General features: G+C 42.9%; 1 protein-coding gene across 6 annotated transcripts in view; it reads left to right on the plus strand.

The window, feature by feature from the left end:
• Nucleotides 1–5342: 5342 nt before the first annotated feature.
• ANAPC1 (anaphase promoting complex subunit 1) overlaps nt 5343–25750 on the plus strand; it is a 33985-nt gene continuing 13577 nt past the window's right edge. For 2 of the 6 annotated variants that reach the window (XM_052783905.1, XM_052783908.1), the window contains exons 1-26: nt 5343–5718; nt 5869–6030; nt 6207–6258; nt 6466–6569; nt 6971–7053; nt 8204–8277; nt 8559–8707; nt 9197–9417; nt 10058–10267; nt 10898–10993; nt 11425–11515; nt 11634–11699; nt 12591–12728; nt 13055–13195; nt 13576–13636; nt 14172–14359; nt 15211–15285; nt 16297–16562; nt 17568–17659; nt 18599–18747; nt 20412–20490; nt 20598–20634; nt 20741–20811; nt 20941–21119; nt 23822–24048; nt 25291–25409. In XM_052783905.1, coding sequence (XP_052639865.1) covers nt 5506–5718; nt 5869–6030; nt 6207–6258; nt 6466–6569; nt 6971–7053; nt 8204–8277; nt 8559–8707; nt 9197–9417; nt 10058–10267; nt 10898–10993; nt 11425–11515; nt 11634–11699; nt 12591–12728; nt 13055–13195; nt 13576–13636; nt 14172–14359; nt 15211–15285; nt 16297–16562; nt 17568–17659; nt 18599–18747; nt 20412–20490; nt 20598–20634; nt 20741–20811; nt 20941–21119; nt 23822–24048; nt 25291–25409 — 3343 coding nt within the window. In that variant the 5' untranslated portion in view covers nt 5343–5505. The remainder of the gene's footprint in view (nt 5719–5868; nt 6031–6206; nt 6259–6465; nt 6570–6970; nt 7054–8203; nt 8278–8558; nt 8708–9196; nt 9418–10057; nt 10268–10897; nt 10994–11424; nt 11516–11633; nt 11700–12590; nt 12729–13054; nt 13196–13575; nt 13637–14171; nt 14360–15210; nt 15286–16296; nt 16563–17567; nt 17660–18598; nt 18748–20411; nt 20491–20597; nt 20635–20740; nt 20812–20940; nt 21120–23821; nt 24049–25290; nt 25410–25750) is intronic. The other 4 variants (XM_052783907.1, XM_052783910.1, XM_052783906.1 and 1 more) reach the window with 2 other exon arrangements.

The following is a 25750-nucleotide window of genomic DNA, read 5'->3' on the forward strand; positions in this document are numbered from 1 at the left end:
CCCGGGCTTGGCCCCGGTAGGGTGCTGTGGTGCAATCGCTGCTGCTTAGGAGAAGAAGAGCTTGTCTTTCCGTTGCCCGTGGAGGGACAACTTCTTTCCGCAGTGGGACTGGATTTATCTCCGGGAAGGTGTTTTAGAGCTGTGCTTGCACGTTCGGAGGAACAGCTCCTTTCCTCCCAGCCTCCCCTTCCTGCGGAGCCCCACACCGAGAAGGTGGGGGCATCGCCGCTGCCGGGGGGAGCAGGTCCCGGACCCCGTGCTGCAGGCTAGGAAGGGCATGGTGTGCTGAAAGCACCCTTCCTTCTCGTTTTCCTGGAGGCAAGGAGGGGACAGAGACAAAACCGAGCCACGATGAGAAAAGGAAGAAGACCCCCGTGAAACCAATGCGCAATACAAGCCAATTAATATAAAGAGTGAACAGAACACGTCTCCTGATGGCACGGGAAGGAGATGAGGGAGTTTCTGGGTATTCAAAACCTGACCCTAATGCTGGCCGTGCTTGAAGAGGTTTGAGACCAAGCTGTACCGAGGCCATCAGCGTTTCCCCCACCACAAATGGGAAGGGACTGGGATCTGGGGAACTGGCAGCTGGACTTCATGTGACTCAGTGTATTTCTGTGCTGCAACCTTTCTGCTCCCTGCACATAAAAGTCTGCAACTATGACACAAGTGTACCTTTTTTTCCACCAGCCCGCTATAGTCCTCCCAAAGCCTTGAAGTTAGGAAAAGAGATGTAAATTTTGTTCAATTAGCACTAGGGAAGCATCAGCACGCTGTGGAAACAGAGATGGGGCAAGAAGACAGCTCAGGGTTGAAGCTGCTCATTTCTGGGTATAATTTATAACAAGAGCTGGGAAGGGCAGTGCACTTCTCAGGCTGTTAGAAAGAAAAGAACCGTACAAAATCCAGTCTGAAATCTTTTCCAATTGGGAAGAAAAAACATCTTAAGTCCAGTGAAAAAAGAGCAAATCACTCCCAGACTTCTTCGACTTGCAAAGCTGCTTATTCACTGCACATTCTCAGGCCTTGGTGACAAAGATCGAATTTCCCCCCTCACCGCCTCTTTTGCTCCAGATCAGCTTCTCGCATCTTGAAGTGATCAGCAGCTAAGGAAGGGCGCATGTCACCAGAGGCCCAGATTAAAGGGGAGAAGAAAAATGTACTAAAGCTGCTGCAAGAAGACTGAGCATCTTCAGCAGTGCCTGAGCGCCGTCACCTTCCGTGCAGCTCCAGCAGCATCGCTTTTTCTCCAGATTTTGAGCGCATTCCCCATATATCCAATGTCACTCGGGGAGTAGGAGGAGACCAGGGGACAGGCATTCATCCCTCTGTCTTTCCAGGCTGGCTGTTGATATGAGCCTGTCGTTTGTGGTCAGCCTTTGCCACATGGGTGCACTTTCATCTGGCTGTGTTCCCCATTGCTGCTGGCTTTGCGATTTTTGGGAACAAAGCAATGGAAAGGCCTTTAGACTTTGCGGCCGCAGAGTGGAAACAGCCCCTGGCATCGGGATAATGTCATATAATTGCCCCACTAATGTGGGGCAAGGAAGCAGGAGCTATTTCTATGAAAGAGGAAGAAAAAAAAAACCAATGAGAACACATGGGCACATAAAGAGGATTTAAATAGCTCTCTAAAATCCCCTAATTTGGGTCATTTCTTTACAGTAGGTTGGTTTCTCCTCAGCGCTGGTGTAAACTAGTCTCCAGCTTGATAGGGTTTGTTGCGGTTCATTTGGGCACAGCTTGATGTGAGGAAGAGGCTGGTGCATGGAGGGGGAGGAAGAAACAGGGAGAGGAGAAACCAGAGCAAAAACTTTGTGGCCAGGTTCGTGATAGGAAAGGTCTGGAAGCAGCTGGCAGGAGACAGTCTGACCACTTCGGCTGCTCTGGGGTTGGTGATGTGCAGCTTCCACCTCGCCCAGCATACTGCCGTCCTCGGTCTCCTTCCAACAGCATATAGGGTATAGGCTTAGAAGCAGCCTTGACGGCCTTCCTCTGAGCAGATTACATATTTCCATACCTCAGAGCCCAAACTCAACAGTTTCTGGGGGGTCTGCACACAAACGACTTGTGTTTTTTGGTCCCAAAGTATATGCATGGCTGGACTCGCAAGATCTTCCCAAACAGCATCCCCTGTTCTCGCTGGCTGTGGCTGGGCATCAGCCAGCATTGGGCCCTAGAAATACCTCACAGCCCTCACAGGACAGTGGGAGAGGAAAAAAAACAACTGATGTCAAAGGAAGGACTGAAACAAAGGGAGAACCTTCAATCAGAAACAAAGGCTGCCTGTCTCCTCTGTCTGAGCGCCAGGATCCAACCCTGAACCAGCTAAACCAGTCATGCTCACAGCTCTCCAGGTGCTGTAGCGCAGCACAGACCACACTGGAGGGAGCACCCACCTCTCCCCTTCCGAAGGAGGAAGGGCAGAGTAGAGTGCAGGTAACTGCACAGGTACCGGCCATTTCTGAGCCATGCTTTCAGCCCCTGGCTTTTCAGCACAAAGGTTATTGGATCCATTGCCCAGGCCATCCCTCTGAGGGAGTCCATGTTTTCAAGAGTCCATGTTTTCCTGCTGTGTTGGTATACATCTGCACGTGGAGTCCTGCTCATGAGCGCAAAGATGCCTATCTTTATCATCATGGGCTTCTCCTGCCTGGATGAGAAGTTGTAATCCTCTTCTGATAACACCAGAGCCTGAACTTGACCATTTAGGGTTTTTGGAGTTTCACTTCAGAGCATCGACACCATTTTTTCACAAGACTATTCAGAGACTTTGAAGGCAATGTAATACTTGTGAAATCGGACCATTTAGCAGAAATGGCACTCGGCAATCGGGCTTTGGGCTATTATCTGCTGAGATTTTTTTTTCCCTTTGCTATTTCTGTATTTTTGTTTTCACTTTGCTAAATCTCTTCTTTCCTTTATTTCTGGTTCCTCTTTGTGTCTATTTTTATTTCTATTTGCAAGGGCTCCTGTTCTTTGAAATACCAAACTCTTTTGGCAACATGTTTTTAGCTCAAGGCAGATGGTCCATTTGTGTTAAATGTTATATCCCGGTCACAGGATGCAGCTCGCAAACAATTTGCAGAGAAAATGGAACATTTTGTGGCGCTACTAAAATGCCTTTTTTCTTGTGATGCTTTCTTTGGGCACACGGTACATGCTACCTCTCTTACCAGGCACGTTCTGTCCCTTGGCTCAGCTGTTTCTTCCTAGGACAATTTCTCCTGGTCTGCAAATTATTTCGCAAAAGCAGAAAGCCATCTCCAAAGGTTGGACACTGGCTTGAACCTTCCTTGTTTTGAGCCCTGGGCATTCTTACTTGCCCACAAAGCTGCTGTTTGTATTTCAGTCTTATTTGTTTACATAACCCCATTTGTCTCCATATGGAAATTTGGTCCCTGGCTGGATCTGTAGATCCAGGCTACCATTTCTTCCGGTTGTCTTCCTGCCAGAAGCTGCAATACGATTTGAAAGCACTCTGCAGCTTGGTGAATTCTTGCTTCTACTAAACCTGGCTTTCCCCAGCAGGCTGCTTCTCGTTTCTGAGAAAACAATAAGTGCTTATTATGATGACTTGAACCAAGGATTCCCCAAATCACATGCTGGAACCATGGTTTCAAGTATGTTTTCAATTCTTCCACAGCTTCTCCCTCCTCCTTTGATTTCTCATGTGAAACTAATACCTTGAAAATAAATCATCCTCATCAGAATGCACTACCCTTCCAGTTCCCATCAGGGTACTTCATAAAGGTTTTGTTCTGTTATTATTGCCTGTCAGACAAACACAGGCTCCTTTTGGACTTCACACCACAGGTGCTAATTGAAAAAAAAAAAAAAAGACATTTTCTGGTATGCTACTTGGACACAAATGGAGAAAGTACACCATTGCAGGAATGGCGCTACACTGAAAGCTAGTAACTGGCTGTGATCTGTAGCCAGCAACACCCTCTTGTTTAGGTGAGCAATTACAAATGTGAGAGGTAAAGAAAAGAGATCATTTTGCAATGTTTAAATGGTTGAAAAGACCGCAGGACAAGCTTGCTTACTGCCGACGCATCCGCATGGGACAGATGCCTGTGTGTGCTACAGTGCTTGCAAAATGGCCAGATTAACAGCACGGTGCTGATCCCGTCTGTGAAACTTGTTCTTAAAAGAATAAAAATAATCTGATTGTCCCACCAGATTTTGGCAGCTGAGTACATCCCAGAGCACTATTTCTGCACGTTTTGCTGTGAGACCACAACCAAGGCAGACCAGCAGATGCTGGAACCCAAACGGCCCGATTACACATGGGTGACATTCGATTATGCAGAAATGCATGTCAGTGCATCATTCCTTTGGCAAAATCTGGTGGTTCTCATCAGAAAAGCCAGGCTAACTGCCTGACACCTAGCACTGGTAGTCAGAGGTACAGCTGCAAAGGTTTTGGCACCCTCAGCCTTAGCCTTCATGAGTGTGGCAGGCAGTCCCTACACCCATTCCGGAGTGAAGGTGGATGATACAAACTCTCTGCACACAAGCCAGGAGAACAGCCACGTCAGGAGCTGGGTTTTTAGCTGGTTTAAGTCTGTGGAGTGCAGACTTCCAAGGAGTTACGCTCATCCATATCACATGAGCACCTGAAATTTTGTGAAGAGGGCTGTGCAACATGCCTGTTGGCAACTGCAGAGTGACAGGGAGGCTCTGCCAGTCCCGTGAAATGGTCTAACATAGATTGCATTTTCTGTTTCCTAAGCGCCATGCCTGCCTTTGGAAAGTAACTGCTCAAACTCTACAGGTAACTAAATTCCACGCTGTGTAAACTTTTATGCCTTAAAGCAAAATTATGTTGAAGCATCAGTGTAGAAGCTGTTAAAATATTTAACTGCAGAAATACAGGCTTGGCTGTTAAGGGGGGGATTTTGTCACAACCCTCGGAGATTTAAGAGGACAGTCCTTTGGCTCTTTGCTGGCTACAGTCAGAAGAGAAGGTGCAGAGTGACAATTCGGTTCACGAGGGGCGAGGCAGGTCAAATTTACGAGGAAAGCTGCCGTGGGAGGTGGGAAAAGGACGGGCGTACAGGGCGCTGAGCGCTACGCAACGCACCCCGGTGCGCCGGGAGACAGCGGGCTGCCGAGGCCCTGGACCCGCAGGCCAGCGATTCTGGTTTAAAGATCCGTGTGATCGTACCACCCCAGCACAGCGTTTTGAGCAGGATTCCCCTCAGGAGACACGGCCAAATGCCCCCGTGCCCGCCGTGAGGCCCCTACGCGGACAGAGCTGGGACTGCGCTGCGCCCCCTCCGGCGCCACCCGCCATTTCCTTCCCGGCGTCCCCCGCGCCGCGCCGCGGAGCAGGGCGGGAGCGACAAGATGGCCGCGCCCGTGTGAGGAGCCGCCGGCGTCCGCGCTCGCCCCAGCCGCGCTGCCGCTTCCCGCGTGGCCCCCGGGCGGCGCGGGAGCCGGAGCCCGGTCGCGGCGGGTGTCCGTCCGTCCCAGAAATAATGAGGATATCGGGGCCCCATGTCGGACCACTCTGACGAGAGGGCGACGATGATTGCGGCCGGCGACCTGCAGGAGTTCGCCCCCCGGGGCCGCGAACACTGCCGGCGCCATCCCAGCGCCCTCACCCTCCAGCTGCGGCGGCTGCAGCCCGCCTCCGAGCTCTGCTCCTCCGACGGGGCGGCCGGCCTGGTGGGCTCCCTCCGCGAGGTGACGATCCACGAGCGGCAGCGGGTAGGAGGCAGCGGGGGCGTGGGGGCCCCTGGCCTGGCTTTCTGGCTTCCTAAATAAATTGGCCAAACCGTGACCGCTGAGCAATGACTGGCTGTTGTGATGACGCCGGCAGGTCTTGTAACTTTTTCTTCAAAAACCCTTGGTTTTCAGGAAAGTTGGCAGTTGAGGAAAGGCGTCAGTGATGTTGGGGAAGAGGTGGACTACGATGAAGAGCTGTATGTGGCCAGCAACATGGTCATCTGGAGCAAAGGAAGTAAAAACCAAGCATCTACCGTTTACAAGGCTTTCACTGTCGACAGCCCTGTTCTACAGGTATGAAAACTTGGAAAGGTGGTGACTGAATGAATGCACGTTAGCTAAAAAATACTCACTGACTGTTTTCAAACAGCATTCTGAGGAGGGGTTACTTTGGGAAATATGGAAAGGCACAGATTGTGTAGTAGCATCAGCTCGTTCTTCAGAAATGATTATATTGTATTTGGTTTCAGGCCTTATGGTGTGACTTCACTATACCCCAGGAAAAATCTGAAAAAGCTGATGGTAAGTTTCCTGCTTACTGTAATGCCAAACAAATGCTTTGAGTTCAGCTCTCTTGGCATGATAAGTTTAGTCATCAAGACTTGCTATGTTAAGACAGCCACTCCCCCTCAGGCTTATATTTTGTGTATAGAGGATGTCTAAGGAAAGAGAGAAACTTTCCTGTGTTTGATTGTTGGGTTTTTTTCTTTTTTTTTCCCCTGGTTTCAGGCAGTGATGAAGTAGTAGAAAAATGTATCTGCATATTGCAGAATTCCTGTATAAATGTGCATAGCATAGAGGGAAAGGATTACATTGCTGCTTTACCTTTTCAGGTAAGTGCTGCCCTTTTTTTGCCCACAAATGGGCTTGTTATCTGTTTGCACACTGTGTTGAGGTAGGGAGGTGTGCGTAAAGCACTCCTGGTGGAGGCTGCCTGACTTCTTCGCTCTGTGGGTGAAAGCAACAAAGCTGATGACAGTGCAGCTGTGTCATTCAGGCTTTGAATACTTCTGGAAGTAGTGGCAGCTGGTTGTATGATGTGGGAAAGTATGTGTATGATTGCTTCGTAGTCTGAGAACCTGCTCTGATTTACATTACCTTTCTCTCAAGAAAAGGCCTAAACATCTTATTTTGCTCTAACGAGATACTCGAACATGAAACATAATCAATATAGTAAGTACTTGGTTTTGGGGGTTTTTTTTTTTGTTATAAATCTATTTGTAATTTTTTATAGGTCGCAAATGTCTGGCCGACAAAATATGGTTTGTTATTTGAGCGCAGCAGTTCTTCACATGATGTACCTCCAAGTCCACCCAGGTATGTAACGAGTGGCTTTGATTTTTTCATTATAGACTGTTTGCTAATCTAATACAGCAGTGCAAGAGTTGAAGAGCAATAATGAAAGAATCTGTGTGTTCGTGATGGGGACGGGTGAAATCGGGTGAAACATCAGGAAAGAGCAGGAAGGGGCTGAATACTGACAATTCATGATACTCCTCTGATACTGTCTTGCCTTAAGAACTAGTTGGGAGTAGTGATCCTGGGAATAGGGTATGGGAGGCTCGATATGGGTGTTACTAGCCTGATTTCATTAAGGTTTTTCCTGGGAATTGGTTCCAGGCTGTGATGGTAAACTGGGAGATTCACTGAGGGATTGTCATTGAGACATTTTCTCTCAGCTGCAGAATGCTTTAAATGTATGGAGCATCCTGTTACTTATTTGGTGAGGATCGTAGACCCTATGCTCTGTGCCTGGGCATATAGCTGAGAAGCAGAGTAAGGAGTTGGATGGTGTGCTGATGAGCAGCTTTAATACAGCCAGTTGCTCTCTCTTGGGCTTTATATGTCCATTCCAGGCACTTGTGATTCTCTAGTCCTCAGAAGTGTTGGAATTAGAAATAGAGGTTCTGAAAATGTTCAAGAGGGTACATTGCAAAAATCATGATTGACCCTATTCAAACTGGCCTTCCATGAAAATTCCTCCTTTTGCTACTGCCACCACAGATGGGTGGCTTGATTTCTGCTCTGTGATGGATACAAATGACCTGATGGCTGTCTGCTTGTCTGGGACCTGGAAGCTGTGGAAACTAAACTCTTAAGCTGAGTCTGGGTTATGGGCTTTCTCCTCTTCCTACTCCTCCTCCTAACTCTGGTGCCAGCTCTGTTCGCTTGGGCCAGCCAAAGTCTGTCGTGTGGCCAGCAGGTGGGGTCATTCTCAAGTGCTCTGCGATGTAAAGCAAGACCTAATCATTCTGTTTGATACATCAGCCTTCGTCTGACTCTACTCAGTTAATCCAACAAGCTTCTGTGAACAGAACATATGTCTCTACTGTTAGATTTCAGGCTCTGATTTGTTAAGGTCTTAGGAGCTGTTTTGGGATTGCAGCACATGTACCAGCTACAAGAGAGAACGATGATTCTTCTTAGCATTTGTTTTTTGAACATGCTTTGTTTGGTTTCTTTCTAGAGAGCCTTTGCCTACTATGTTCAGCATGCTACACCCATTAGATGAGATAACACCTCTTGTCTGTAAGTCTGGAGGTAAGGTTACATCTTCAGATGTGTCACTTGGAGTCCATCAGTATGGCATGAAACGCTTAATGTGTCACTTGAGCATTTTCTCTATCACAAAATTTGCAAACAATCACTCTTTCAAGAATTCAGAAGTGGGGTGTTTTAGTTGCTTCGTGAACACAGAAGATGTTCAGGAAAGTAACCCAGATTGTGGAAGAAAGAGGGTAGGAAAAATGCTAACCCTGTAACTGATAACGCTACTGTAGAAATGATCCTTTTGCCTTAACTGCAGTTAACTGTTTCTTTAGCAGGCATGTTTGGCTCTGCTAGAGTGCAGTACGTTGCTGATTACACCTTGAGGATTGTGTTTCTCAATGCTGAACCTTCCATTGTGATGACCTATGATGCTGTGCAGAGTTTACATACTGTTTGGGCTCTTCGGAGAGTAAAGCCAGAGGTACAAATTTATTGTTGACTATCATAAAAAATTTGTGTGTGTATTGACGTGCCCTTATGGCTGTATATGTTAGAAATGCCTCGTATTTGTGATTTATTTTATTTATAAGAGAGTAAGATGGGGTTTTTTTAAATATAGTTTCTTTCATGTATTTGCCTATACCACAGTCAGGGAGATCATGTGATGGTGATGGTCATGAAGTATACTGTGCTTATCGTCATATTCCTTGCATTGTACCAGAAGGTTTGGACACTGCTTAAATTGTTGTCTTCTGTGAGAAGTGACGAACAACTGCCCTGAAAACCATAGGAGTAGTTTCTGTGACTCTGAGGGAGAGAGCATGGTTGGTAGAAACAACTTCTTAGGCTGAGCACCTACCTAGGCATAAATTTTTAACACGTAACTGATGAAACAAGCTATTTGACCATCTTCCTGGCTGTTATTGCCCATGCGCTGGTTTTGTATAGACAGCTCTGTTTTCTCTCCCAGGAGCAGAACACAGTGCTGAAGTTCTCTGAGCAGATGGGCACACCGCAGCACATGGCCACTAGCAGCTCTTTGACTGCTCATCTCAGAAGCCTCTCAAAGGGAGACTCGCCTGTGGGCTCCCCTTTCCAGAACTACTCATCTATCCACAGCCAGAGCAGATCAGTGTCATCACCCAGCATGCAGTCCCGCTCACCATCTATCTCCAACATGGCTGCTTTGAGGTGGGTGCTGAACATGACGTGTAGACAGATGGTAGCAAAGAATACAAGTTATAGAATAGGATGGACATCTGGTATTGCTGTCTTGTCTGTCTCTGCCGTTACAAATCTGTCCATCTAAGGTGCAGGTGCCTCTTCTGTTACAGCATCTGAAAGCCCACTTGGAATGCTCTTGTGACATTTGGTGTGCTATTATCCCTATAGCACAGGAGGGTAATTGGTCTCCAAGAGCCAAAGAGGCTGTTCTGTCATCACACAGCCAGTCTGTACTGGAGTTGAGAACTGTCTGAAGGTCTTTTGAGTCCCAGGAGTGTTTTCAGTTAGCTTTTCTAAAGGAAGCCGTATTTAGAGGGAAGAGGTTGGGAGAGATTTTTGATGAAATGGACCACACAACTTAAAATGTTGGTTTTCCTACTTTTGAAATCTCATCTATTAGATTCTGACAGAGGTGATTGGAAATTAATGACAGAATTGCTTTCCTGTGCTGGGGTGTTTTGCTAAAGGAAACTAACACTGAACTAGCTACTGGTTTAGGGTGGGTTTGGTTTGTTTTTAAAGTCTCTACCAGTGTATGAGCTCCGTGGGATTCCATACCTGATTTTGAAAATCACTTTTCAGTAATGTCTTACGTCTTTGCTTGCAGCCGCTCTCATTCCCCTGCCCTGGGAGTGCATTCTTTCTCAGGAGTGCAGAGGTTCAACTTTTCCAGTAGTGCTCAATCACCGAAGAGGCACAGTATCACCCATTCTCCAAACAGCACTTCCAGTGATTCCTTCCTCATAACAGAAACTGAACCAATTATTCCCGAACTGTGTATAGATCATCTGTGGACGGAAACAGTCACAAACATGAGGTTAGGTGCTTGTGTTGGGTTGTGAGAAGTTCTGGATTTCCATTGTGGGGGGGAAATAAAGTAAAATGACAGCTTATTTTAGTGTGTTTTCTGCAAATGGTGCCACCTTAAAGTAAATTTGTGGACTTGTACTTCCTAATTTTTTTGAAAAATGATGCTCACTAAGTGCCTAGCTCCCTTCAAAAGAGAAGTGGGCACTTGCAACAGTTTTGCCTGTTGTATTATCCATGGCCTTCTGAGTGGGGGAATGGTTTAATGAGATCTCTAAAGCAAAGTGGGTTCTAACCTGGTGATTGCTTTGGGGTTTTTCTGATCTTCTAGGGGGAGTATCTCTTTCTGTGTTACCATCAAAAGGGGCAAACCACAGCATTAACCCTAAGATGGAACAGGAGAACAAAGCCAAATAGCATCTGCTCTGCATGCCAAAAAGTGGGGAATGTGGAGATTGGAGTGCTAGAAAATCAGTTTCAAGAGTAATGACTGAAACCGAGACTGGCACATTCTAGCATCTTGATGCACTGCTAATTGAAGTCCAGTGTGACCCTACAGCTTCTGGACACTGTGTTTTCCTTCATTTAAAATTTTTATAGTAGACCAAACAGTGTGCTGATCATTGTGTCTCTTCTACAGAGAGAAGAATTCCCAAGCATCAAAAGTGTTTATTACCACTGACCTTTGTGGGCAGAAGTTCTTGTGCTTTTTAGTGGAATCCCAGCTCCAGCTGCGGTGAGCATCTCTATCTTGGGGGCAGGTGAACAAAGAGGAGCACTCTAGAAATTACCAGCTAGATATGGGTTTTAACATACTTACTCCTCCAGCTAGTGGAATCTGTGGTACATCTCTGGCTCACATATCACATGTTTTTAACTGTGGTGGCATAGATGGTTTGGGCTATTTAAATAAAACTGAAGCTGCGAGAGAACATTCACTGTGATTTGAATGGTATTCTTATTTATCCTTGTCTTTACCCCTTAGAAATACATTGGGGGTTTTAATTAGACTAGCAGAGTAAAAATAAGTTGACTAGCAGGACAAAACAAGCAAAGGAAGGAGGAAGGAACCACATATACCACAATAAAAGTAACTGCACCATGCAACACTGTTTTAATTGATGGGACAGTCCTTTTATGTTTCCTGTTGTTTTCTCAAATCTCTAGGTGTGTAAAATTTCAAGAGAGCAATGATAAGTCACAGCTGATCTTTGGTTCTGTTACCAATATTCAAGCAAAGGATGCAGCTCCAGTGCAGGTACATATGTCTGTATGGACTATTAACTGTGGAGTATCCTGCTTTGTCGCTTGTGTTGTCCAACTGTTGTCTTTTTACTTAAATACAAGAAGCTGAATATTTGGCTTGGTTCTTACAGGGCATTGATACACTGCTGGTTCTGGAAGGCAGTGGAAATCTAGTGCTTTATTCTGGAGTGGTTCGGGTAAGTAACAGTTTTCCTATCCCAAATAAATATTTGAGTCTTTGGTTACAAGCTGGGCTGTACAGAGGGATCCTGTGTGCATCATACCTTACAAGGTATCATTTTAAGCTACTGTAGGCTGCTGCTGCTCACTTGGGACTTGCTTGGGAAGGTGGCTGTGCTGATGTACTAACTGTAGTTTATGTGAAGTGCTGGAAAGGTAGTTCTGAAGAATCAGTGGCACCTTGTGGTACAATTAAATAATCTCTTGAGCTTATTTTCAGTGGCAGTAAAATACTAAAGTAATAAAATGCTTTCAAAGAAAGAAAACTTCAAGAATATGGAAAATAAGAATTGTTCCTGAGCAAAAAACTTTCATACTTCTCTGTAGCATGCCAGATAGCTTTAGATGTCAAATTATTTTGCTTTACAATGGGCTCTTATTAGGGTGGACACGATTCATCCAAAATAACTAAAACTTTTCCTTAAATTCTATAGAGATGCACTATGCTCTCTCTATCTATGCAGAAACCTTGGACACTGCAATTTGTACGTGTGTGTGTACACACGTTTGTGTGCGTGTGTGTGTGTATATATATGTATGTATATTAAAAAAGTATACTCTCTGAAAGTAGAGCTTTCTCAGTGAAGCCCTGCTAGAGCTTTTAGTGGGAGTAGACCTGTACAATACTGACCATATATGGTAGTTCTTTGGTGTGTCATCATCTGAAGAAAGTAATTACATGAAGTAATCTTTAATCTTCTCTTCAGACACTTCAGTTTAAGTACATAGCCACTTTTCTTAAAACTTTAAGATGTTAAAATCTGATAACATCTGTATATGTAAGCAAGCTTGTGGAAGCACAGGCATGAAAACCAACTATTTGTTTCCTATGTATTGTTCACAAAAAGGTGGGGAAGGTTTTTATTCCCGGACTGCCTGCTCCATCCCTGACGATGTCCAACCAAATGCCTAGGCCAAGTACTCCCTTGGATAGTGTCAGCACTCCATCCAAGCCTTTGAATAAGCATCTTGGGCCCATAGAAGAGGTAAGAAGAAAGGAGGCCCTGCCTTGGAAATAGTTCAGTTGTAACAGCTTCAAATGATTTATTGATTTTTAATTTTCAAGGTATCTTTTGCAGGAAAATCTTTCATTTTTCTTCTGTAAATCCCCTGAATAAACAGTGTTTAAAGAGGATGTATTTAGTGCTGCACTGTTTATTTCTTTCTGTAAAACTTCTGAGGCAGAGATTGGAAAGATTTATAATTGTTTTCAAAATACTTACTGGTACATTAAAAATGGCAATTTTAGCTGTCTTTTGCTCAGATCCTCTTCTTTCAACAATTCTAAGCAATCATTTTTACCACTTTTCAGGGTGTGCTTTTGTCACCAGTTCCAGAGCTAAGGGATACTTCCAAAATTCATGACTCGACTTACATTGAAGACTGTACTTTTCAGCAGCTTGGAACTTTCATTCATGCTCTGAGAGATCCTGTCCACAACAGAGTAACTTTAGTAGGTATTATCCTGTAATTTGAGTCAGTCTTCGTTAGCAAAGCAAAGTGAGGGTAACATTTACTTCTACTGCATAGTGAGACGTTGGTAGCAGCTCCTGATCAACAGCAAAATATCACACCTGCATTGGTGGCTCCACATTTTCCTCTCTGTAGAATACTCTAGAAGTCACAGAATTTAATTGATTCCCTCAAGTCATTCAGCTCAAGATCTATTTCAAGTGTTTCATGGAGCTAGCATCAGAGGGTGCAAATCTTCAGTGTAGCGAATAGCCAGGAATTAGGAATATGCTTAATACATAAATGAGTTCTGAGTTGATAGAAAGGGACCCTGGCTTTATGCATTTCATAATTTGACTCTTACCTTTTTTATTTTTTCAGGAACTCAGCAATAATACAATGGTTCGGATTACAATTCCTGAAATTGCCACTTCAGAACTAGGTATGATTCAGAATCCATCACATGGAATATGTTCCGTAATTTCTGAGGATTCATTTTTTTAAAGTAGTTTATGTATATCTTAGACTGTAATGATTCAGTACCATGTATTCCAAGCTCTAGTAACTTACCTTCTAGAGCTGCTACCATTTATTTAAGTGTGCTCTGTTGCTTTTAGTGATTCACCCACTGCACTCTTAAAACTTCCTTTGTTCTTTAGGTTGCTTTGCTCTCTGCTATTGTGTATGTTCTTGCTTAAGGAAGGGCTGAGATGCAAGTTCAGACACAAGCCGGTTTCAGTAATGAGCAAAAAGGAACTTTTTTCCCCTTTGTGTGGTGAATTAGAGGGGCTGTGCTTAACCTGAACTAAAGGAACAGCTGCTGGACATTGTGTGGTGTGGCTTTTATTAAAAGAGTTGCTGGAGAGTTAAAAGGAGGTCCAAGAACTGTAAAGATTTATAGCACTGATTGGAAGAAGTACCAGAAGGTAAGATGGAAACCACACCTAAATTTTTTTTTTTTTTTTCTTTTCCAACAGTGAAAAGATGTCTGCAAGGCATCAAAGCTATCCTGCCCAAGGAGATAGCAGTACAGATGCTTGTCAAGTGGTACAATGCTTATAATGCTCCAGGAGGACCAAGCTATCACTCAGAATGGAATTTATTTGTAACATGTCTCATGAATATGATGGGTTACAACACGGAGAGACTGTCCTGGACACGTAATGTAAGCAACCTTATATGTTTGTTTTCCTGGCTTATGTTAACACTACTGGTAATTCTTCAAGGTTCAAAATGGTTAGAGACACACCGAATTGTGTCAGAACTAGATTGTATCCTGTCTTAAATAACAAGATGCCATCAAATCAATTCTATATTGCTAAATTTTAGGTATACCTTTTAGTCTGTGTTTATCATGAAATATATTTGTAAGATACTTAGCACCAACTGTCTTTGGTCATATAAAAATAAATTATGAAGATTTTACTCCATTTCATGACTAATACTGATGCATTAAAGATTTGATTCACCTAATCCATATTAAGCCTATTTTTGCTAGAAACGCAAATCACAACTCAGATTCTTGTTTCCTAAAGAGGATTTTCCATGTAGTTTTTTCATTACAACATTTAAAGTTCTGGTTTTTTCAGCTGTTTTACTGGATGTATTTGGAGTTTGCTGTAAGTGAGTTTCCTGCTAGCAAGTACATATGCAGTACGCTCAGGAAAAAAACCCAACAAAATCAGCAAGGATATGCATACAACTGAAGTGAAAGCAATTACAGTATATCTACATTACTAGCATTAGCTCATCCACAGTATTTCCCATCCTAGTAAATACCAGATGTTAGGCACGCAAACTGTGAAATTAATGCATCATACACTGCATTAACTAGCTGTGTATAGAAAAAAAATCGAATTGCAGTATATGTTTTGTATGAAAGCAAAATATATAGAAGTACCCAAAGCAATGTCATGTAATGCTTAGTTTAAATTCGGATGTTATGATAAGTGATTCACTTGTGCAACCCTGGGAATTTCAATACTGAGCTACTTCTGATCTTTTTATTTCTTGCAGCTTGATTTTGAAGGATCACTTTCGCCCGTTATTGCTCCAAAGAAGGCTAGACCATCAGAAACAGGGTCAGATGAAGTAAGAAATGGTTCTGTTTTACAAATAAGAGTCTTGGGGAGGGGTGGGTTGGTTGGTTTGGGTTTTTTTAAAGGCAAACCAGAGGAAACACCCTGAGAGTATTGCATTTCATCTGAGTTTACAAGCCTTTGGGGGAAGAAAAGTTCTTTTGCTCTGTGCAGTGGCTGCATGATGTGACCTTGCTTGTCAGGGTTCTCACTTCCAAAGAAGGAGGTTGGACTCAGGAGTGAATTTAATATGGATCACAAAGCAATCCCAGATTGTCTCCTGACAATGTCAAATCTTTCCTAGATGCTTCATCCCTTTAAAATGAAGTTGTCTCACTTCCATGGCTACTCAGCACCTTTAGCAAGTTGGGAACATCAGATTATATACTTCACTGAATGTGCTGATTTTCACCAAATTTAGCGGATTGTTTAAGACTGATTCACTGGGTTTTGCCTAGACAGGAATAGGAATTTTTCACATGGCATAACAGTAAAGTGGATGAGGCTTACTATCATCCCATCATAAGAAGCTTACAATCTGTGGTGGTCCAGTCGTGCTATTAGTTTTTTGTGGGTTGACAGCCGAGTGAGCCCATGGGGTTACAGACTACAGTCTACATTGAACAAAGATCAGGATCTAATGCCTGATGTGCTGTGGCAGGGGAAGTACAAAGAAGGCTGGGAGCACTAGGCGAATTGCGTAAATGCTCAGTGAGGTCTCCTGCACAGAATATTGGTGCAAAGAAGGCACTCTTGGCTTTCTTTTGTCTTGTTCTCTTAAATATAAGGCTTTGATTCTTTTATGCACACCGGGGGCTGGGGGAGGTGTGTGTCAGGGGATGAAACTTAACAACTGAATCTCTGTGGCTTGCAGAGTTTGTGCAGCACATTTACCATACAATAATCACATTTGTATTGGTTTATGGGGAAAAAAACCTCCTCTGTAACAGTGCTTTGGAGTACTCTTGCTGGAAGGTTATGTTCACTGTGGAACCTCTGCCTCTTTCCTGTTTGTTTGGTCTAGGACTGGGAATATCTCTTGAGCTCTGATTACCATAGGAATTTTGAGTCTCATCCTGTAGCCAAAGCTTTGCGACTGGACCCTCTGGAAGTTTTGGCTCCGAAGGATGACTTTTCACAGAGCCTTAGTTTGGATTCCTCAACCCTCCTTTTCACCCATATTCCTGCTGTTTTCTTTGTTCTTCATCTGATCTATGAGGAGCTCAAGCTGAATAGTCTAATGGGAGAAGGAATTCGTTCACTTGTTGTTGTTCTGGTTCAGCTGGCCAGGTATGCCCAACTGACAAATCACAGACATTTTATATCGTGTAGTGTCTCTTGGTGATGGGTGTGTATTATTTTTATGGGGAGTTTGGGGATTGTCCAATGTGCAGCAGGCTTTTAATGTATTTGAAGAAAATAAATGAATGTTTAAAACCTTATTGTGCTTAAATGTATTTGCTGGAGCAAATCTCTTGTATGGGTCTGGCCACTTACCAACATCAGTGTGATTCACAAATCTTAGATGCTGCAGCCTGTGTTTTTTCTACTGTATTGTCACAGCTGAGCTCACAAGATTTGTCAAATATTCTTTTTTGTTGTGGCATCTTCACTGCAGTCAGTGACTGCATCTTCATGTCTTCCGCAACCACCTTCTAGTTGCATTGCGTGCACATAGATAGATAAATACAGATGTGTGTTTAAGTAAAAGGCCCAGTAACATCTCCCTGAGTTGTATTTGCTATTTCTGCCAAATTTTTTCTATGGCTATAGATTCTTCCCCAGTAGCACGTACTATAGCTGGCTGGCTAAATGGTTCCCAGAAGTGGCATCCAGTCCCTAGTGCTGAAAAGGTTGGCCTGTCCTCTATTGTGTCATGCCAACTAGAAGCAAGTCTGAAATGAAAGATTGTGTGTCTTTTAAGGCTGCCAGTTGTTATATGCATTCATGTCTTGCAGATAACCCAGCAGGTTATCTGGCTTTAACAATTAGAATTTGGGGGAAACTGTAGTGACAGTCGTCACACCTTAGGTGGTGATGATGGTGGAGGTGTGGGACAAAGCAGAACAGCAGTTGAAGAGAATTGTACTCAGGGAAAAATTAAACATGCAGATTCACTGCTTAGGGAAGGGGCAATGCCCTTGAGCAGCCCTAGCTAAGAAAGTCAGAACTTCCCTCTTTACATCTAGTGTGTACACGAACATTTAAAAAAATCAACAGAAGATGTCACAGAAATGCAGAAAGGTTGGGTGGGTTTTTCCCCCTCTAATGTGATTCAAATCTCTCTCATTCTAGAGACTTAAAACTTGAAGGTTATATAGACTATTACTACAGAGACTATCCAGCCCTTGTAAAAGCCTCCAGACAGACTTGTATAATCGATCAAGGTGAGTTTAAGGCTATGTGAAGCTGGATATTCAGTGATGATGATTTACAAATTATCTCTAATTCTGAGCATGTTGCTAACTGTTCTCTTTAAGGCTGGTCAGGACTTAACCCCAATATGCAAAACTGCTCACACACAGTGTTGAGGTTGCCTTGTTTTAATAGCCTACTAAGAAGACTGGAGTGAAATTAGCATAGTATAGTCATGAGCTGGTGCCTCCAGTTCAGTGCATCATGGGACACTCCACAGAACAAGAATTTTGGAGGGAACGATGGTTTCATCTTGGCAAACTCCCAGCTCAGGCTGGCTGAGAAATCTTAGCAGACAACTGTGGAAAAGCCTGGTAGTGATATGTGCCTCTCTTGTGGAAAGTAGCACTAGGCTGGCAGGCTCTTGGTTTATAGTTCACAACAACTAAATCAGAGCTAAAAGCACAAACCTCAAAGTTAAAGTAAGGCCATACATTGTTTGTGCACCTGTTTAGTGTCCCACCAGCTGAAATTTGCTAGTCGTGTAAGATAAACTACTGTTTCTCCTGACCAAAAAAAAAAAACCTCATAGCATTGCTCAGGCTTTGCTATTCATGTTTGTGGATAGGGAAGGCAAAGAGGTTATAGTTAGGTTGTCCTCTCACTTAAGCAATTTAATGTTGTTGAATTACAAGACTGTTCCAATGAGGTTTTTGAGAATTACTCTGTACTTACTCCTTTTCGCTGTGGGCTGAGATAATTTTTGTTCTTGAAAGACAGGTGTCTCAAGTTTTCATTACTGTCTAGCTATAAACTTCCATCTAACAGGAGAGAGATGTGATCTGTAATGTTTTGGGGAAATACTGTGGTTTTGTTGTTAAAAGAAGTACTGTAGGGCTTGCTTTGGGAATAGTGGAGAATTATTGTGCGTTTGCCATGAACTCAATGTCATTGCTGTTCATATGATTAAGTCCAAACAGGTTTCATGCACCATCCCTCGTTTTTTTCTGCTGAGCCTCCAAGTATCTTTCAGTGGCTGAGTTCCTGTCTGAAGGGAGAAGGAGTGCAGCCTTATCCTTACTTACCAGGAGTCTGTGAAAGGAGCAAACTGGTAGTACTGGTATGTACTTTGGTAAAAAGGATATGTTTTATTCCATCAGCATAGCAACACTGTGGCCAGGGTTTGCCCCAGCTGCTTAATTTCCTGTGAGTGAAGTGTCCCCAGTGGGAAGTCAAATAACAGAGGGTTTAATAGTGTTGTGTGGAGCAACGGGGGCATACTGGAGGGGTACTGAGCCTGTGAAAAATAACTCTGCTGTAGCTGTACTGTTTGGAGACTTAAGCATCTCCAAGTGTTGCTACTCTGTACTAAGTAGACCTCATCGGTCTGCATGAAATTCTCTTGAGTATCCCTGCAGTGTAGTAAACTCTGCAGTGTCAGCCTCTCCACAGGGAGAATAATATGTATTTAGCAGAGAGAAATCCCTGTGAGTGCCCTCTTCTCTTTTATTACTTTAATATTACTGAAGGGTGTGGATGGGTTTTCGCAGGTAGGAGGAGGTATTTGAGGTTGGGAAGGAGAGCTTGTGAGTGCTGAGTGCATAGCCTATGCTTCACTGCTGCTTGCTTTTTTTTTTTTTTTTTTTCCTGTGGTTTGCAGTAGTGGCATGTGCAAAGTAATAATGTAACTCAGTTAACTGTATTTCGGGAGTGAGAATTTCCCGGCTTTCTTCTTGGGCATGCGTCAACATAAATATTTAGTTGCATGAGTAGTTACAAGTGCTGATGTTATCTTCTGGTCAGCCTCACTCACTTATTCACAAAGCGTTTATGGAGAAAACCTGCCAATACAGGGTTTGAAGCAGGGATGTTGAGCCTGGGATGGCTGAAGAGCAAAACAGGGAGGAGAGACTCTGCTCTGACCCAAGTGTCCAAGATTAGTTGCAGAGTCACTGATACGAGCTGCCAGGAGTCAGCCTGTCCTCTGCTTCAGAGTGTGGAGGGTTGAAGCAGCAGCACTGAGACTGTTTAAAGTGCTGAGTCTTTCACTTAAAATTTGCCTCTGCATTCAAGCTCTGAAGAGCTGTAGCCTTTCCCTCGGGCTATCACCTGTGTCTGTCCATCCAACTCTGTCTTTCCTCCTACCTCTGTGTGACTTGCCTATGGGGAGGTCAGAGTTGGTGTGTCAGCAGTGTCTCTTACTGGAAGACTTAATGAAAAACAAAAGATTTTTACCTGTGACTTTTGCCTTTGGCATGCCAGCTTGTCTGGCAGTACGAAAAAGTAAATAGGGTGACAGATCACTTTGTTGCTGGCTAGATAGCTGAAGTGGACCCTGCTTTGAATGGGGAATAACTTTTCACTCAGAGCCTTCACAAAGCAGGCAATATTCAAGATGTGGAGAAAACTGAGTGAAAAATGGTGTCTGGAGAAGATGTGTGTGTTTTGCAAGAGAAATTAAATGAAATATGAGCAACACAGGAAACATGACTAGGAACATGTTTTTTCTGTTTCAAAGACCTTTCTCTTCTTACCTTTGAAACAATTATTAGGGAAAATTGAGTTGTTTCAGGATTTATTTTTTCAAAACTTAAAGTTAGAAATCTAAAGTGTAAGAGTTTGTTACTTGCTTCAGTTGTTTCAATCAGTCTCCTTTTACTAACAATGTTTTCCTAACAGCCCTGTCCCACTGTTTAAGTTAACTCTTCTGTCTGTTTTGATAGGCAGTATAGCAACAGCTGCACACTGAGTGACTTTGTATTATGGTGTCTTTTTCCTATCCAGAGTGTGGCTCTGTACATACTTGGTGATGAGAACGCTGTATCTAATGAAGCCTCCCATTATTTGTGCAAGATTACATCAGGTAATGATGCTTTGATACCATCATAGTATCTCTTAGTGTCTTGTGCTTGTTATGTGCTGTACTTTTGCTTGGAGAATGTGGAAGTAATGTGGTCTTGTTTTTCCTAGGACAACAAAAACAGCAAACAGAACAGGATGACAGTCGGTATGGGTTTTTTTTAGTATTATTTTAAACTCTTGAGTTTTTGACTTTCTGCTGACTTTTGGACTAGCATTTATTGGCTTCTCCTTTATTCACTTTTATTTTACAGATGCAGTTTCAGCCACAGCACATCTGTTTCTAGCCTGGCTGAAAAGTTAGTTATTTGGATGACGAATGTTGGTAAGAGCAGCTTTTATCATAATGCAAAATGGTAACAATCATAAATAATAGTCTTGTGCTTGCATAATATGAAATACACTTTATCTAGTTTTGATAAAATAGTTTATTTTTTTCCTTATTAATTTTAAGGGTTCACCCTAAGAGATCTGGAGTCTCTCCCCTTTGGTGTGGCTCTTCCTATTAGAGATGCAATATATTATTGCCGAGAGCAGCCTGCCTCAGACTGGCCAGAAGCAGTTTGTCTCTTGATCGGGCGCCAGGATCTGTCCAAACAGGCGTGTGAAGGGAACCTGCAAAAGGGTAAATCTGTGAGTATGGGCATAAATGGATTTCACGATACTGAGCATTGGGTAGAGCACTCTGTTCAGAAACTTCCCCACCATCTGCTGATGCTCTGGGCATCAGAAGGTGCAGAATTCAAGATTGAGGGCAACACAGGGTTTACATGCATGTGAGGGTTTCAGTATAAAAACCAGCATCCGGCACAGGAAGAGTACATGCATAGCTGTGGAAACTTTCAATATAAAACAGATTTTAAACTTAATTTAGGCATGGTGCTCAAAAGTTTTACCTACAGAGCTATTTGATTGCCTCTGTGAGAAGTCCTCCTCTCCAAAATGGCTGCACCTTTGAGAGGTGTTAGAGAGGTTTTGATACTCCATCCAGAGACTCTGCCATCAAAACAGCAATGGCACAAGGAGAAGAAAGTTGGAATTTGTCAGTCTGGCTCCTTCTTGGGTTGGCATGGCTGGCATCTCCGTCTTCTCTGGAAAAACTGGATTGCTTTCTGAAATACACTTTTCATATTGCTCTCTTTTCTCAAAAAGGGTTTAGTTATCTGTATCCTGAAGTAAAATGAAAAAAAGTGTGTGGTGTTTTTCTCTGAAACATTTTCTTCTGATGGTGGGAATCACTAGCATCTCATAGAGTGGTAGCTCACTTAGGTGTCTTGTTGAGGACACTCTGGAAGCCAGAGCTCTTCTTGAAAACTGGCTAGTGGCATACATAAAAGCACTTAATAGTAGCAGATTGTCTGTAGCCTCTTCAGAAGTCAGGAAGAGGGATTTGTAGTCTCAACTACATCTTGGTCAAGATCCTTTTTGCTGTCTTAGCTTTGGAAATAATATTAAAATTATTCCAATTTTTTATAACAGGCTTCATGACTAACTATGTATCAAAAAAGTTAATTCATTTAGCAGAAAAGCAAACGAACTACATGTTCAAATCCCATGTCCAGCTGCTCATTAAAAATCCATTTTATTTTCTGCTGGTGAAATTTTGCCCAGCTCTAACAGTACTGAATCTTAAAATGATGATAAATTTGATTTTATCACTTACTTTATAACAATGCCTCGAATATATGTTACCTTAAAAGGATAAAGTGATCTTCAAACACCAAATTGTTTGTCATTTCTCAGGAGGGCAGGGTGGAGTTTCCTGTTTCAAAACGGACGCTGGCTATATGGGTGGTGCAGTTATGTATTGAGATTTAGTGCATATTTATCAGAAGAAATTGGGTTTCATTCATCAGCTGTTAATTTACTTGCACTCCTGGTGTCGTGTTAGCAGTGAGCTTTAGGATGATTCTGTGTTTGATCTAGTCTGTGTGATTCTGTATCTTTCAGCTTGTTGAAATTCTGAGGTATAGAACAGGAAAAATGACCAGTTTCAAGAGAGGTGTGGGGTCTTTTTGTTCCTAGATTTACCATATCAATATTTGTCATTGCTTGCCTTGTTATTTTTTAAATGAATCTCTCGTCTGTGAAAGATGGAAAAGAACAACATACTGGCCCACTTTAGGGTCAATGTCTACATTATTCTGTCAGACCATAAGGAAACTATATTCTGTGGGAAAGCTTATTTCTGCAGAACTCTCTAAAAATAAAATGAACTGTCCTTCATGCAGAGTGACAGCATTGTCTGAAGCAAGTGTAGGGCAAGCAGATTGTGGGCATACTCTGTGGCATCCTGACATATGCTATCCTTGCAATTCTTGTTGGAGGTCCTGTGCATCGCTTGTGTGATGTGAATAATCAGGGGAGGACATTCTTAAACAAGGATTTTGTAAGTCTTGCATAGAAGGAAGGCTTTTCCACAGTGCTTCTAAGCAATAAAATGCTTCAGTATTTTTCTGGTCATGTAGCTCCAGTGTGGAATTTCAAAAAATGTTCTGGTACTGTCGTGAAACCCAGGTTGGCTGACAGCAACAAACATTTGGAATTTACTGCCATGCAGGCTGACTGTTTTAATAGGTAGCTTGGTTTTTCCAAGGTTTTGCAGGTGGTAATCTAAATTAAAGCTTTGATTCATGAAAACATCAATGATTAGAAAAATAATGCAGGTTTCTGAACAGAATATGCAGAACAGCAGCCCTGATTGGGTTGAGGGTCAGTAGGTACTGGCACTTCTAAAAGCAGGTTGTCACCAGGGGGACTGTGTCTGTGCCTTTCAGAGTTTAACCTCTGTTTTAATATACATCGAAATGCTCATCTAGGTTTCTGTTTTTCACTGCTGAACTTGAAGAAAAAAACACATATGTTTTCATAGCCGTCAGAGATATAATTGTGTAGGCAGGGAGGGGAAAGCCCTTTTCTACTACTGCTCTGAAACAAGAAGTAGTTTTGAAAGAAAGATAACTATTTCATATGTCACCTCTTCAAGCTCCTGCTTGTCAGTCCTTGCTCAACAGCCTTTGCTACATCTTTGACGTATTTGAGATGTCATCTCCTCCTGTCTTGATAGTTATTTATCCCATTTAGATGTGCAAAAATACTTGATTACAATGTTCAGAAATCCTTGTAGCCTTCTAAATCAACGTAAGGAGCGTGTGAACAGTGTCGTACATGATTGCAGAAGTGTCAGTCCAGTCTATTTACAGACCCATCTCAGTGCAGGTAATTGTGCTGACTGCATTCAGATTGTGGTGCTGATATTTGCTGGCTTTCTGAGAGTTAGCAATATCCATGTGCACTACTGGAAATGACTTCTCTCCTTTCTCTTTCCCTTGCAGTCTGTGGGCCCAGTGCTGTCCTCCGATATTCCCTCTGGAACTGAATCGGAAGAGGATGAGGATGGCATGAATGACATGAATGAGGAAGTGATGTCACTAATATGGAGTGAGGATTTGAGGGTGCAGGAAGTACGCAGACTCCTTCAGAGTGCCCGTCCTGTACGTGTCAATGTAGTGCAGATGCCAGAAGCTAGTGACCATGAATACATAGAAGAGAAAGAAAACCGGTAAAGAACTCTCTCCATTTTGAGCTGTTCCTCACTAGTATTTCACTCGGGTGAAAAATTGTGTGAATATTTTTGGTGGCTTAAAGTTAAGTATGTCTAACCAAACACTGCAATATATTTGAGTCTGAACTGAACTTTAAAGTAGGCAGGCCTCAGTGAAGGACACATAGGAGAGGGCTGGCTTTCATAATCCAAGTCTTTGAAGCTCAGTGTACATCGAAACTCTGCTGTATTTGAGTTGGAGGGCTCTTGGGACTGGAGCAGCATATGGGAAAGACTGTTAGTTTGAACCCCAAACAGCATGTTGAGATCAGTTAGGGTTTGAAAGCAGATTGTAGCTTTTTTTTTTTCCACCTAAAAAGTATGAAATATAAACAGGACATGCTCTGTAGAGAAAATGCCTCTGTAGAGATCAAAACATCATCCATCCCCTACCTGAAACTGGAGAGCCCTTTGTTCAGGGTTGATCTTAAGTCTAAGCAAGGCTTGGGTCAGGGGACCTAATTAATTCTACAGAAAGCAAGTTCACTGTCCCATCCCTCTCTCTTTTGAAACCTCCTGTTGGAGCCATTCTATGCCCAGTGGCCTCCCAATTGTCCCCATCTTGCTTCTTTATTCACTTATTTTGGGCGTGTTAAAAGTATCTTCTTTAAAAAACAAAAGAAAAAAAGCAAACTTCAGAACATCATTAACATGCAAAACACTCTACAGAAGTAGGAAGCTAAAGGAGTGCATCAGATTGTCTGACCTAACAAGCTGAGTAATCTAACTAGTCTAGAAAGTGTTTCCAGAGTAAATCATAGAGAATTGTGGTCAGCATTCTTGGAAGCACATTATTAATTCTGTACACAGGTTATTACTAGATGTGATCACTAGTCATAGCAAGATCCCATATGGCAATCAGCTTTGTTTTGCTTTCTCCTTTCACCTTGTTTCCGATATGGCTGCTAAATTGTCCATAGCACAAATTTATTTAACTAGCACCTAGCTTTAAGGGAAAAATGGTGGCAAGTTTCAACATGACGTCAGCTAAAGTGTCTTTGAGATCAGTCTTGTAAGGACCAAAGATTTGGTTCAAAAGTTTGGCCTACTAAAAAAGGAAAGACAACATGCTATCTCATAGTCGGGGGAAAAAATGGTCTGTCCAGTGCCTGTTGTCTGTAGGTTCATTTTATATCATGTATTTGGAAAAATTTGCCATATTAAGCAATTGGCTTGGTTTTGCTTTCATCTCCCCAACAGGTTGTTACAGCTGTGTCAGCGAACCATGGCACTACCTGTTGGACGAGGAATGTTCACTTTGTTCTCATACCATCCTGTTCCAACGGAGCAGTTGCCCATCCCTAAGCTGAATCTAACTGGTACGTTGGTCAGCATTTTCTTCCAAAGAAATTCAGTATTTAACAGAACATGATGGAGTTTCTTTCAATTGTTAACCCATTTCTTTCTGAATCTCTTATAATTTTTGTGGTACCTTCTGTGTCTTTCTGCAAAGAGTTTCATAGCTTAAGTGTGCTTTTTGTGAAGTAGCAGCTCTTTTTGGTTTTGAATCTGCCTCCTAGTTTCTTCTCCTGGAATGGTCAAGGCCAGTGTTATTATCAAACACTGAGACGTTATATCAGGTACATTCTGAGAAGCAGAGAGAAGTGAAATAAATTGCCTAAGAGCACGCAGCTGGTCAGTGTTGGTGTACATACAGGAC

This window comes from Harpia harpyja, chromosome 4 (genome assembly GCF_026419915.1).
Source record: "Harpia harpyja isolate bHarHar1 chromosome 4, bHarHar1 primary haplotype, whole genome shotgun sequence".
NCBI classification, from domain to species: domain Eukaryota; kingdom Metazoa; phylum Chordata; class Aves; order Accipitriformes; family Accipitridae; genus Harpia; species Harpia harpyja.